Source organism: Simochromis diagramma, unplaced genomic scaffold, assembly GCF_900408965.1.
Source record: "Simochromis diagramma unplaced genomic scaffold, fSimDia1.1 OVJJ01000228.1, whole genome shotgun sequence".
Taxonomy (NCBI): domain Eukaryota; kingdom Metazoa; phylum Chordata; class Actinopteri; order Cichliformes; family Cichlidae; genus Simochromis; species Simochromis diagramma.
Genome location: NW_024386873.1, coordinates 997956 through 1009749, shown reverse-complemented (window position 1 = coordinate 1009749; position 11794 = coordinate 997956). Strand labels below are relative to the sequence as shown.

At 45.6% G+C, this 11794-nt stretch overlaps 1 protein-coding gene across 7 annotated transcripts; it reads right to left on the bottom strand.

Moving 5' to 3' along the window:
• Positions 1-35: 35 nt before the first annotated feature.
• Positions 36-11713, bottom strand: LOC120733553 (pollen-specific leucine-rich repeat extensin-like protein 2). Of its 7 annotated transcripts, XM_040031840.1 has the most exons (14): positions 11104-11709; positions 4898-5007; positions 4643-4676; positions 4533-4561; positions 4294-4347; positions 3347-3419; positions 3168-3211; positions 3051-3077; positions 2160-2196; positions 1990-2069; positions 1880-1903; positions 1553-1672; positions 1343-1413; positions 36-1267 (listed from the first exon to the last, which is right to left on the bottom strand). In XM_040031840.1, exons 2-14 carry the CDS (start codon positions 4998-5000, stop codon positions 1247-1249), a joined length of 717 nt encoding a protein of 238 aa, XP_039887774.1. In that variant the 5' UTR covers positions 5001-5007; positions 11104-11709; the 3' UTR covers positions 36-1246. The 7 variants fall into 7 exon arrangements, with proteins under 7 accessions (XP_039887774.1, XP_039887772.1, XP_039887773.1 ...); XM_040031838.1 differs by having other exon boundaries at positions 1553-1666; positions 3051-3211; positions 11104-11713; XM_040031839.1 differs by having other exon boundaries at positions 3051-3211; positions 4907-5007; positions 11104-11713.
• Positions 11714-11794: the final 81 nt, after the last annotated feature.

Sequence of the window (11794 nt, the reverse complement as noted above, 5' to 3'; positions counted from 1 at the left end):
AGCTGGGCGCAGATAGACTCAGATACAGATTCAGGTTTTCTTTAAAACATTTAATTTGTAGTTCTTTAAAAAACATTTGTTGTTCTCACACTCAGGTTTTTACAGGCCCAGAGACGACAGCAAACAGCAACTGCACATAAATACATGAAAAACACTGGATGGATGAGAACGTTCTCAGGAGGTGTCATCAAAGTAAAGCTCAAACATGTCGCCCCTCATGACGCGAGGCGTGTGAAAGGAAGAGTTAACCAATGAAATAAAACCTAACGCATTTAAGTCAAATATTTAAAAAAGAGAGAAACCTGTGAGTCAGAGTCACTGGAGAGAAACTGATCTGACGCCTCCTCGCACTGCTGGATTTGTCGCTGCTACAAAAGCGAATAACAGGATCCTAATTTAGTGTTCCCACCTTCGTGACTTATAAATACTCTATGGTGTCTCTATGGTGACGCTCGGGAAACCTGCACAGCGACCAGCCGCCACACAACCAAACACTGACTTCCTGTTCCGGTTCCAGCCTGTAGGGGGAGCAGGTTTGAAAATGGGACGGCAGTCTACCCACTAAGGAGGAAACGAAATCTGACTGCCCGGTTATTACTTTGATTTATTTAAATAAGGTGACGGCAGAGATCGGCTGGCGTGAGGCCGTCTGCGGTCCCTGTGACGGGCTGGTGCGATGTTCGGGCTCGTCTGCCGCAGGGACGCTCGGCCGGTTGTATTCTGCTTTTATCGCTCTACAAAATTGCCGAGTGTGTAATTTTGCAGTTTTTGTTTCAGAGCGGTGACGTTTGGGCCGGATACGCCACACAAACACAAATCCTCACCGTAAACAGATTACATGTCATTTCCGGTCGAGTCGCGCCGCTCCAGGTTCCCGAGTGTAACTGCAGCGTAAAGGTCCAAAAACACTCCAGCAGATATTTACACAAAACCAAAGAAGCAAAACTTGACTTCCTGTTTGGACCGAGGACGCCGCTGGAACAGGATGGATTCCTCCAGAGCACGGCTGGCATTTACCTGGTTTCCAGGTATCTGATGGCCAAAGTGGAAGTTTCAAATGTGCAGTTTTACGCCTCCGTCAGTCTGATCACACTGACACTGCTGAGCCTGCAGGAAGTGGGGAGGAAGGTGTTTCAGGTCTTCATCTCAGTTTCTTTTCTCAGTCGTTCAGCTTAAAAAAAACAAAAACAAAAAAAAACTCTGGTCGGGCGTCGTTGTGGGGGAAGGTGAACGCTCGATGTGGTCGTCAGTGGTTGACTAGTCCCATCTGAAAAGAAGAAGACAGCGACTGAGCAGACGTCTCCAACGAGAAGCTGAATGTTGGCGAGTCGCTTTGACTTACAGGTTGGTTGACGTAGTTGGACTCCTCGTACTCGTCTTCGCTGCTCTGAGCGGATGAACCTGGAGTGGACCCTGAAGAAAAGACAAACATCCGACCTTTTATAACCACGTGTGTTTAAAAAAAACCAAAACATTCAATGAGTTATTCTGTCACAGAGGATTATCGAAGCTTATTGCTGATGACTTGTCAATCAAAAGAAGACAACTTTACTTTGATATGTCGCACGACGGGGGAAGGTACCGGACAGTTGGAGCATAGCGTCGGGTGCGCAGTGCAGTATACCTTTAGGTGTCACGTTCTCATAGGGTTCGTCGTCGTCGTCGTCTTCTTCTGAGCAGAGAACAGAGGAGGCGATGCAGCGTGATTAAAAATGAATTCTGACTTCTGTTTGAACAGCTGCTTGTTTTGGCGTTCAGACATTTTAAAACTTGTCATACTTTCCTGTTTTGTTTTCGTTTTAAATAAAAGGAAAAGAAACGTTTGAAACGCGTTGAAGCTGAGATTCAACGTGGAAAAAGAACAACTATGTTGCCTTACCATCGAGGTTCACGTAATTATGATCTGTGAAAGAGCACAAACAGCTGATGAGTCCACATTCTGTTGACTCCCCAACGTCCGTGTTTTACGATGAAAGATCCAAACTGCACCTGAACTGGGCGTCGAGGTTCGGCTCTCGATGTCCGCGGGGACTCCTTTGCTCTCCTCCGGATTGTCGGGTAACACCTCTCTGGGGAAACCACAGAAGAAGAGGAAGATCAGTTTAGAGCGTCATCACTGAGGTGCAAACACCAGCTGGAAGCTGCACGTGGAAACCTACATGTAATTATCATGATCGTCAACGTCCTTCTCAGGTTCTGTGGAAAAACAAAAGTCAGCTAAACATCACGTTCCTGCACACTGACATCACAGGGTCAAAGGTCAGAGTTTTCTTCCTGAGTTCATCCCCACAAGCCCAAGAGTTAAATCTAACAAATCCCAGATTCTAATCAGAGTCTGCAGCCCAATCCCGGTCCAGACCAGCTCGCCCAGTCCAAAGAGCTTAACCAGTCCACTGCAACCATAACCAGGTTAAAGAGGTCCAATATTAAATCCCAGGTCCAGTTTAACTAATCTCAAAGTTAAATAAATCCTAAAATCTCAGAGTTAAACCTATTAAATCCAGTCTAACAGTTTCCGCAAGTCTCACTGATAAATCGCTTTTGGAGGCCAGGAGCTTCAGGTCTTGGAAGTCAACACCAACAAGACAAAGTCATGAAAGTCAGTCACTAGTTTTTGTTTTTCACACAGAAATGTCACAATATTGAGATTAAAAGTAGATCTTCATCTCCCAGCTGCTTCCTTTAGAGGTCACCGCAGCGGATCATCTACCTCCACCTCCTCCAACCAACTCTGCACCAACCAGTCTAAACTTATCAGATCAGATGTCAGTTCTGAACTGTGGCAGCCTGAGAGGTGAAACATCTTCACGAAGCTCCTCTGAGCTGTTCCTCTGAACAGGCAACAAGCCGGTGTACTCCTGGCATAAAGTCTAATCGTGTGGCTCATCAAAAACGACTCTTTTTAATCCAAAACGGCTCAGATGGGTCTGATCCTCTGGACCACAGCTCTGTCTGTGCATCTGATGATCTGAGCTTCATCTGACTGATGCTGGGCTCACTGTGCAAATGCAAATGGGTCTGATTGCAAAAAGAGGAGGCTGTACCCGTACCTGGATTCTCATAACTCGGGTTGCTCTCTGTAGGACAGAATTGGAGCAACAGGTTTGGGTAAGAAGGTAAAACAGAAAAATACAACTTAAATAATGCGTTGTCCTTTCCAGGCTCACCAGTTTCTGTTGGGGTGTAAGGTCTGTGCTCAGGTTTGGTTGAACTGTGAAACACAAAAAAGAGATCTGTGCACATCACACAACGATTTCTAAAGCTCTGCACGCTCCCAGGAGAGCGTCTCCTGCTCGCCAACGTTCATCACCTGAACCAGGTGCACTCATAACACAGAGGGACTTACAAAGGAGGCCGCAGGTGGGGGTCAGGTGGAGGGGTTGTAATGATGACGGGGTTCGGGGGTAGGGTCGGCTGGGCTGGAACACAGATCAGTGTTAGCTTCATCATCATCAGCATAGAGAGGTATAAAGCACTCGTATCCGTTTTCAAGAGCAGTCGTCCATCCTCGGGGAGGGGATAACTTTACTTTCTCCTAAAAGCTCAAAGTTTCAGTTTTTATTATTTCGTTTACCTCCGTAAAACCAAACCAGCAGATTACATCAGCTAGTTACATTTGTTTCCCATCCTCGCTGACCTGCATTGGCTTCCCATCAAATACCGCATTGATTTTAAAATACTATGGCTTACCTTTAAAATGATAAATAACTTTGCTCCCAGATATCTTACTGAACCTCTCAGCTTGTACACTCCTAGCAGAGCACTGAGATCAACGGGCCAATTGCTCTCAGTGCAGCCTGGGTCTCGGCTGAAGGCCAGAGGTGATCATGCTTTTGCCATAGCTGCACCCAAACTCTGGAATAATCGTCCTACTGCTGTTCACTGAATCAGTTCAATCTTTTAAATCGTGATTGAAACCCATTTATTCAATCTAGCCTTCCCTAAGTTAGTGCCTGTATCCTGCAAATGTTCCCTTACGTAGTTTTAATCATTTTATTTTATTGCTGAATAATCTCTGTGTTTTGTATTTTACACTGCGCTGAGGCTAATTCGTGCTCTCCACCTGTTGGTGTATTTAGACCCTGTTATTGTTCCTATCTGTAATTTATTGCATTGCTGTGAAGCACTTTGGTGTACCGCTGCTTTTTAAATGTGCTATACAAATAAGGTTGTATTGTATTAGTTATTTCATTTGAAGTCAGCGTTGATGTTAAATGTGACCACAGTTTGAAGGTACGCGCACAGAAAATCCGTGCACGTCGGACCAAAGCTCAGGCTGATTTCAAAGCTTACCAACGCTGATGCTGCCGCTCGCAAGGCTTCTGGAAGTCGGCATGGAGAGAGGAGCTTAAAGAGACGAGCAATAATGAGACCGATTATTTTGAAGTGTGAGTCACGCAAAGCTGCACAGAGTAAAAACACAGAGGTGGAAATGTGAAGGTGATGAGTGGCCGACATCACAGAGCAGAATCAACCACGTGTTCATGGACCGTTGGTTTGAGCTGATGGTTGGACTGATGTTTCAGACTTACCTGCATGGATGACTCTGAATTCAGGTGATCTGAAAAAAAAAAACATCATCGTTTCTAAGCTTTGACTCATCGATGAAAAGTTCCTCTGTGCTGCAGACGGGAACACTTACGTGTACTCTTCTGAAGCTGTTTGTTGGATGGACCCTGATGGGCGAGAAAAGAAAGATTATAATGTGTCAGTAGCTCAAAGCAGAAATCTCAGAAGACGCTGTGCTGGACACGATGGGTGTGAAAGATCTGGTCTGAGTCAGAGATAAAAGGCGTTTCTGAAAACCACAGGGTGGTTTGTGCTCGAGTCAGGTCAGCCTGTGGTTAACAGCGGTTAGCCGCAGGTTGATACAGTGTCGACTGCAACTTTCACCCACGCAGTGGACCTTTGTTCCTGCAGTCCAAACAGATGACGGCCAGGAGGACGATGGAGACGAAGACGGCGGCCGACACGAGGAGAAGGAACCAGGAGAAGTCCATGGTTTATCTGAGAGGGAAAGGAGAAGATCGCAGGTCAGGTCTTAACCTCCGTCACTGCAGATAAGGACGACTGAGGTCGAGTAACTTCAGTTATTTAAAGCAGACCTTGATCAAACCTGGAACAAACAATCCTGAACTTTATCAGATGTGTTTGAGCCTAAAGTGATGTTCAGATTCTGAAGTTTACTTTCACTTTGTTATCAGTCATCAATCTGCACAGCAGGAAACCAAACAGCTTACTGTTGAACTTCCTCTGAGGTCTTCCTCCTGCCTGCAGCTCCATCGTCATCATCCCCCCTCCCTCCTCTGCACATGCTCAGACTGTCTCAGCCTCTCTGACTCTGAGCCGTGCCCCTCACTCCCAGTGAACATCTGAACATCTGCTATCGATGTAATCAGTCAACAGATAAAAGGATGTCCTGTTCACAGAAGCATTCACATCATCTGCTGCGTTGAGCAGTCCAGGCCGTGCCAGACTGAGTTACTGAGACATAATTAGCAAAGGCTGGATCGGATGAAAGCAATCTGATTGGTCAAGGCTCGTGGTGACGACGATTGGCTGGGAATTGGTTTTTGCTTTAGTCAATAAAAACTTTAATCTTCATCACGATATATATAAATATATATAAATACACACACACAGTCATAAGCTGGTCATGAGCTATATAGCATGGCGGCAGCAGCGTCATGGCGTGGGGGCATTTGTCAGGCTGATGGTTTAGTTAGTGCAGTGGGAAAAATATAAATCCACTCTGAGTGAAAAACCTTTTCAGGTCATGTTTTCACTGCTGTTTGTTACTCAAAAGGCTACAAGCTGAATCTCAGGAAGCTGGGTGAAGACGAAGCAGCACGTTTTGATCCGGACTTTCTTTAAACCTGAAAGAAAAAAAATTCCCTCGAGTGAAGGATTCGCTGGCCGAGTGCTTTTGTTCTGTTTGGATTAAGAGTAACTCGTAAACCTGTGTCAGGTCAGTGCTGACCCACCTGGGGTTATGGTTAGGGTTTGGACTGATCCACTCATTTCAACAGACGAGTGGGTTTTTTTCTTCAGTTTTTACAGGAGGACAAAATATTGGAGACTTTGTTTTACAGGCAGCGTCTTCTAGTTTGAGCCTGTTTATCTGAAGCGGGCGTCCGGTGGCCTGCAGAGCGCGTGAGCTCTTGTTCTCTGCCGATGATTGTGTTTCACCATTTAATGCTAAAAAAGGAAGCAGGAAGTGTCCCACAAACGTGCACACACACATTCTGGTTAGAATAAAAAACAGAGTCTCAGCCGTGAAAAACCTGCTCCTCACAACAACAAGTCTTTAAACGTGAGCATGGAGGATTGTTACCGCGAGCCGTCTCTTCTCTGGAAGTTTGGTGTTTTTCATTCTGTGGTTTTTCTCGGCTTTTGAACACAACAACTGGAAACTTCCACCAATGAAGCTGCACAAACAAGTCAAATTTCCACTGGCTTCAAACACAAAACAAAAGCTTCAGTTTAATTCAGATTTTGAAGCTAAATGTTCAGAAGTCGTGCGATCAAAGCCGTCCTCCTCGGGTTCATAACGCCGACCCGAACTGCGCTGGATGAGACATAAAAACCAGAAACCTTTGTGGTCTGGCTGACAAACGGTTTCATGCTACATTTCTACATCACTGGAGGAAAAGTGCATGTGTGCAGAGCTGAGGGCTGCTGCACCCGCTCAACTCTGACTGTTACCTGCAGTAAGGTCAGAAAAAAGAAAGGAAAACCTGCAGAAGCAATGAATCTGAAAAGTAATACCGATGCTTATGATGGGCCATGTACATGTTACATCACATCACAAACACCAAATTCCTGCTGGAGCAACACCCTGGACCCAAACATCCACCCACAGACGTGAAGAAGCATCTTCATCCAGCACAAGTACAGACGGTGCGTCGGTGAGCCGGGACTCTGTGGGATCAGACGACCAAACTAAAGTCACATTTTGACATACTCGGGTCTCCACGTGTACTTCATGTAAATGATGTACCGTCATCATTTACATGAAGTACAGACGGCCACAGGAACCTGGATAACATTAGCTAACATTAGCTAACATTAGAGGCCGCCCGCTAACATTAGCTAACATTAGCTAATGTTAACGGGCGGCCTCTGTCACTCCACAACAAGTCACTGAAACTGAACAGAGAGCAGTTTACGTTACTGAAGTTTGGTAGGGTTTGATTTTCTAAGCTGTCTACAGGTCATTGACAGCAGGTCTCTTTTGCACCAGCACATCATACAAAATACAGATTTTCACAAACTTGTCAGGAACGACCAGGAAAGCTCATCTCACATTATAATCGGACTCATTTTGTCACAACAAGTAAGTTTGAGTTTGACAAACGCTCGTGTGCTCGTCTTCATCACACGAGGCCGTGAACACGAGGAAGCTGTTCAAATGAAACCGGCTGTCCTATTTTCTTAAATAACTGGTGGTTTTTACCTTCCTGAGTTATCACAAAGAACAGTGTGATGCTAATCTGCTCTCAGGGGTGCGTCACACAGGAAGGAAAACCATCCACCACGTGGTGCGACTGACTGGTACTGCTTGCTTTCTTTCCCCTGCAAACCCAAAAGTCTCCAGTAAACAAGGCCAGCCGGCTCCGAACGCTGGAAACACACTTCAGAGGAAACACGATGATGGAAACCCGACTCAGACGAACATCTTCGGCCTCGGCTTCGCAGCTTTTACTGCATCTCACAAACATCAATTCCACACTGCAGCGAGGAAGGCCGCCATCTTGCAAATGTAGAGCCCGCCACAAAACCCCCCGAAAGGTTTTATTAAACTCTGTCAGCAAACAGAAGCTCGTCTAATAAGGTCACAGCTGTGCAAGGGAAACGAACTGACTGATAATGATCGGTTTTATCTGAGCTGCACATGTTTCTGAGCTAAAAATCAAATATCAGCAGTGAAAATCATGCACCACACCTCAAAGCTCAACATCAAACTCAGCTCATGAACGATTACATCCTTTCATATTATTACATCATCTTCTTAACGATGCTTTAAATCAGTTTCTTCAACTGCCATGAAATCCATGAAATTAATCAAATATGTTTTGAAATCTTCAAAAGCAGGTTAGCAATCCGTCCAAAGGTGGATCTAAACCTAATCCCTGAAACCGCATCAGATCAAACCAAAGATAAAATTAGGTAATTGAATTAGGCTGAAACCAGTCTAAAACCAAGCCCAAAGCCACATCTGAAAGTCTAAAGTCACACAGACCGACAAAAGAGACCTCCTGAATTCACAAAAGCTCTGCCGCGTCTTTCAAGATTCTGCCAAAACAAATTTGTTTGAAATTTATTTTTCTTCTAGTCCAAAATAACTTCAGTCAGAAACCGGTCAGTGTAAAGACCAGTCTGAAACTGGGTCTCAAATCACCTTTAATACAGAGTCTAAACCCAGTAGACACTGAGATGGTCCGAAGACACGAAACTAGGTCAGCTCAAAATCAGTCAAAAAACCCCCCACGTCCAAGACCCAGTCCAAGCCCACGTTTGGAAATCAAACAAAAAATGGCTGAAAACCAGTCCTCAACCAGTCTATAACCAGTTATAACCCATTATAACTAATCTATAATGGTTATAACCATTCTATAACCCATTATGACAGTTTTAACTATCTATAACCAGTCCTTAACCGTCTATAACCAGTTATTCAATTCAGTTCAGTTTTATTCATATAGCGCCAAATCACAACAAGAGTCACCTCAAGGCGCTTTATACTGTAAGGTATATAATATTATAATAATATATATAATATATATAATTATAATATATATAATATAATAATATACAATAATATATATCATCTATAACCAGTCTATAACCCATTTTAACCAGTGTATAATGATTATAAGTATCTGTAACGGTTTATAACCAGGCTAAGTCTTTAGCACTAACTCATGAATCCTAATGATTCTTGAGTTTCTGAGATCTTTACGTGATCAGCAGGATTTTTTAACCCTAACATCCTCACATGTTTCTGTTTGTTCACGATTATCAAACTGTGAGCAATAAAATACACAAAAATGTCGAGTGCAGCAAAAATGAAAATGAGAATTAGCACTCATATTTTCAAAGTGATATAGATATTTTTGATTTGTTAGAAAGTCCAAAAGCTCCAGACTGGAGCCAGACCAGGCCCGAGTCCAGACCACAGCTCTGATGTGTGGAGTTGGACTGAAGACGCTGAGTCTGACTGAGTCAGGGGGATCCTGCGTTTCTCAACAGAAAGTAGAAACACTAAAGTCAAGTAGAAACACTGTGCTGCAGGTTTTCTGGCATCATCAGGGTGAACTTCAGGAAGTCACATGTTCCAGTCTTCAGATAAAGTCCTGATAATCAGCTCCGTCAAACTGTCAGCGCGCTTCAATGTGCAGCTCAGACAGGATGCAAACAGGCTTTGAGCTGCAGCTGGAGGCTTACACACCAGCCTGCTGCTCATTTTAACTCCATCACTCCAACGTGTTGCTTATTTTACTCTCATTCACAGCGCTCCAGCAACGCGTCACGAAGGCGCATCATAAATAAGCGTTGCTCACTCACAACTCAAACAGCTACAGTTCTAAAAATATGAGGTTAAAACGTGAGATTTTTTTTATGTAATCACTCTTGTGTGTTTGTTTTTATTGTTTGCTGTGAGTGAAGACAGCCATAAACACAAAGGTGTAAGAAAACCTGCCCTCCATGCGCACAACCACAGGGGAACTATTTTTTTGCTGTGCTCTACATTATGTGACAACTGAAAATAAGGCAGGAGGCGTTTTGGGGTTTCGCCACGTAAAGAAAGCTGTTTCTCTGAAGTGAAGCTGCAGATCTGCTCATGCATGAAGAACCTGCCGGCACCAGCGGCCTATTCGGCCTGAACTCACAGCAAACCAGGTCACCTGACATCTGGCCCTGCAATGAGACGCCAAACACAGCCGAGCGGGGCTGTAAATGTGGCCCCGAGAAGACTCCTCGACCGCGATGCACAAAAACCTGAAAATTCAGCTTTTTCTTCTATTGTTTCACATTTCAGAGATCCTGGAGCCGCTGATACGCGCAGCGCTCTGTTTCCTGTGCAGGTAGCGGGTTATTTTAACCAGTTAGGCTCACCTGAGCCCACGCCGCCCATCAGCTAACCTGACTGGACCTCAGGCTAGCTTATATATGGACCCTTCTTATTCTCATCTTTGTTTTTTTAATTCTCAGATAAATATCAGAGAATTTCATGTAAAAGAGAACGAGTGAACTTCACCACTGGTAACCAAGCAAAAGGTCAAAGGTCCTGATGATGGAGGAACTTTTGTGATTTCTCTTCTTTGAGCTGCATGAAATCCTGCTTTTCTAACAGCAGAGCTCTGATTGGGTCTCACACACACATGTTGGAAATGACCTTTTGGTTCTCTGGGCTGTAAAACCTTCACCTTCAGCACGGGCGAACCATATACGGCCAACACGAGCCCGCCGCTGAGTCGGCCTCAGTGTTCAGATCAGCAGACCGCACTCTGAAATCATCATCAGACGTCGTTAGCAGCATTTCTTTGTAACGACGCACCTTTTGGTGAAATTTCAAAAGTTTAGACTTGTCGCTGATTTAAAACCAGACTGTTAATGAAATGTGCGAGCCTTTTATTCAGATGTGTGGCGTACAGCAGGATCCCGCCCCGCCCGATACAACCTGAAACTCTGTAAAAGAAAAGGAAGAATCTGAAGCGTCAGGTCACCGGTGTTCGTTCGGCATCCAAACGCTTCTTATCGAATTCTTGTCTGTTTGGAACGCCGACAGAAACAACCCGAAATGTTAAAACGTGTAAAGGCTCATTAAAATGTTTCTGAAGGTTTCGCTTTTCTGTGGCGAACAAAGACCGACCTCTCACAGCGGAGCTGGACTTGGGTTGAACAGGTACCATCTAACTGATGGATGGTACTATCCAACCAAAAGGCAGAATCCAGGCGGGGGAGGAACTTCAGGAGTGATTCCTGAGATCGAGTGCAATGAAACGAGCACATCTATGACAGCGCAGGCCTGTCTCCTGCCCCGGGCCTCGCTGACTAACAAAGACAGTTAATGGAGCCACAAAGTGACGGGAAACTCACCTACACCTGAGAACACGCGGCGGCGGCGGCAGAGGGAGCGGCGGTGGAATGCTGGGCAGAGGATCGGAGACGTTTTGGGGCCTGCAGCTGCTCTCTGCTCCTCATGAGGCGACTACTGTAAGCAAACATCCGTCATGTCTGAGGACTTTTCTCCGTCTCTTTCACGCCCGTCTCTCCTCTCTGATGAGCTGATCCGGTGTCTGTGCGCCTCCGTCACTCCTCCGTCATCGCCGTACCCAATCACCTCCTGAGGGCCGATCTGCAGGTGTCCTCCTCTGAGAAGAAGACGGACCTCGGGTCTTTGCGAGGGGAGACTTTAGCGTCAGGCAAAGAGGAGCGATGGGGAGCGGCTGAGAGATCAGAAGTATGAAAGTTGTGCAGAGTCTGGTGAGTCAGCGCTGCTGCGGTGAGCGGCGTGCGTGGGCCGGACTAACTGCCCTCTCTCTCCGCGCTCCTCAGCTGCTGGTGGAAAGTGGAAACCGGAGGCCTGCAGCTCAGAGAGAGCAGAACAAAGTCTTTCACGCAAACACCTCCAACCAATCAGGAGGTGCGACTGCGACACCTCGGCGCATCTCCGGGTGTTAAAAGCTGCAGCGCTGCGTGAACGCTGCTGCAACCGTCTCAACATCCTCCCACCTACAAACAGGAAACCACAGCCTCTCCTCCTCACTCCCCTCACGCAGCCTCTGCT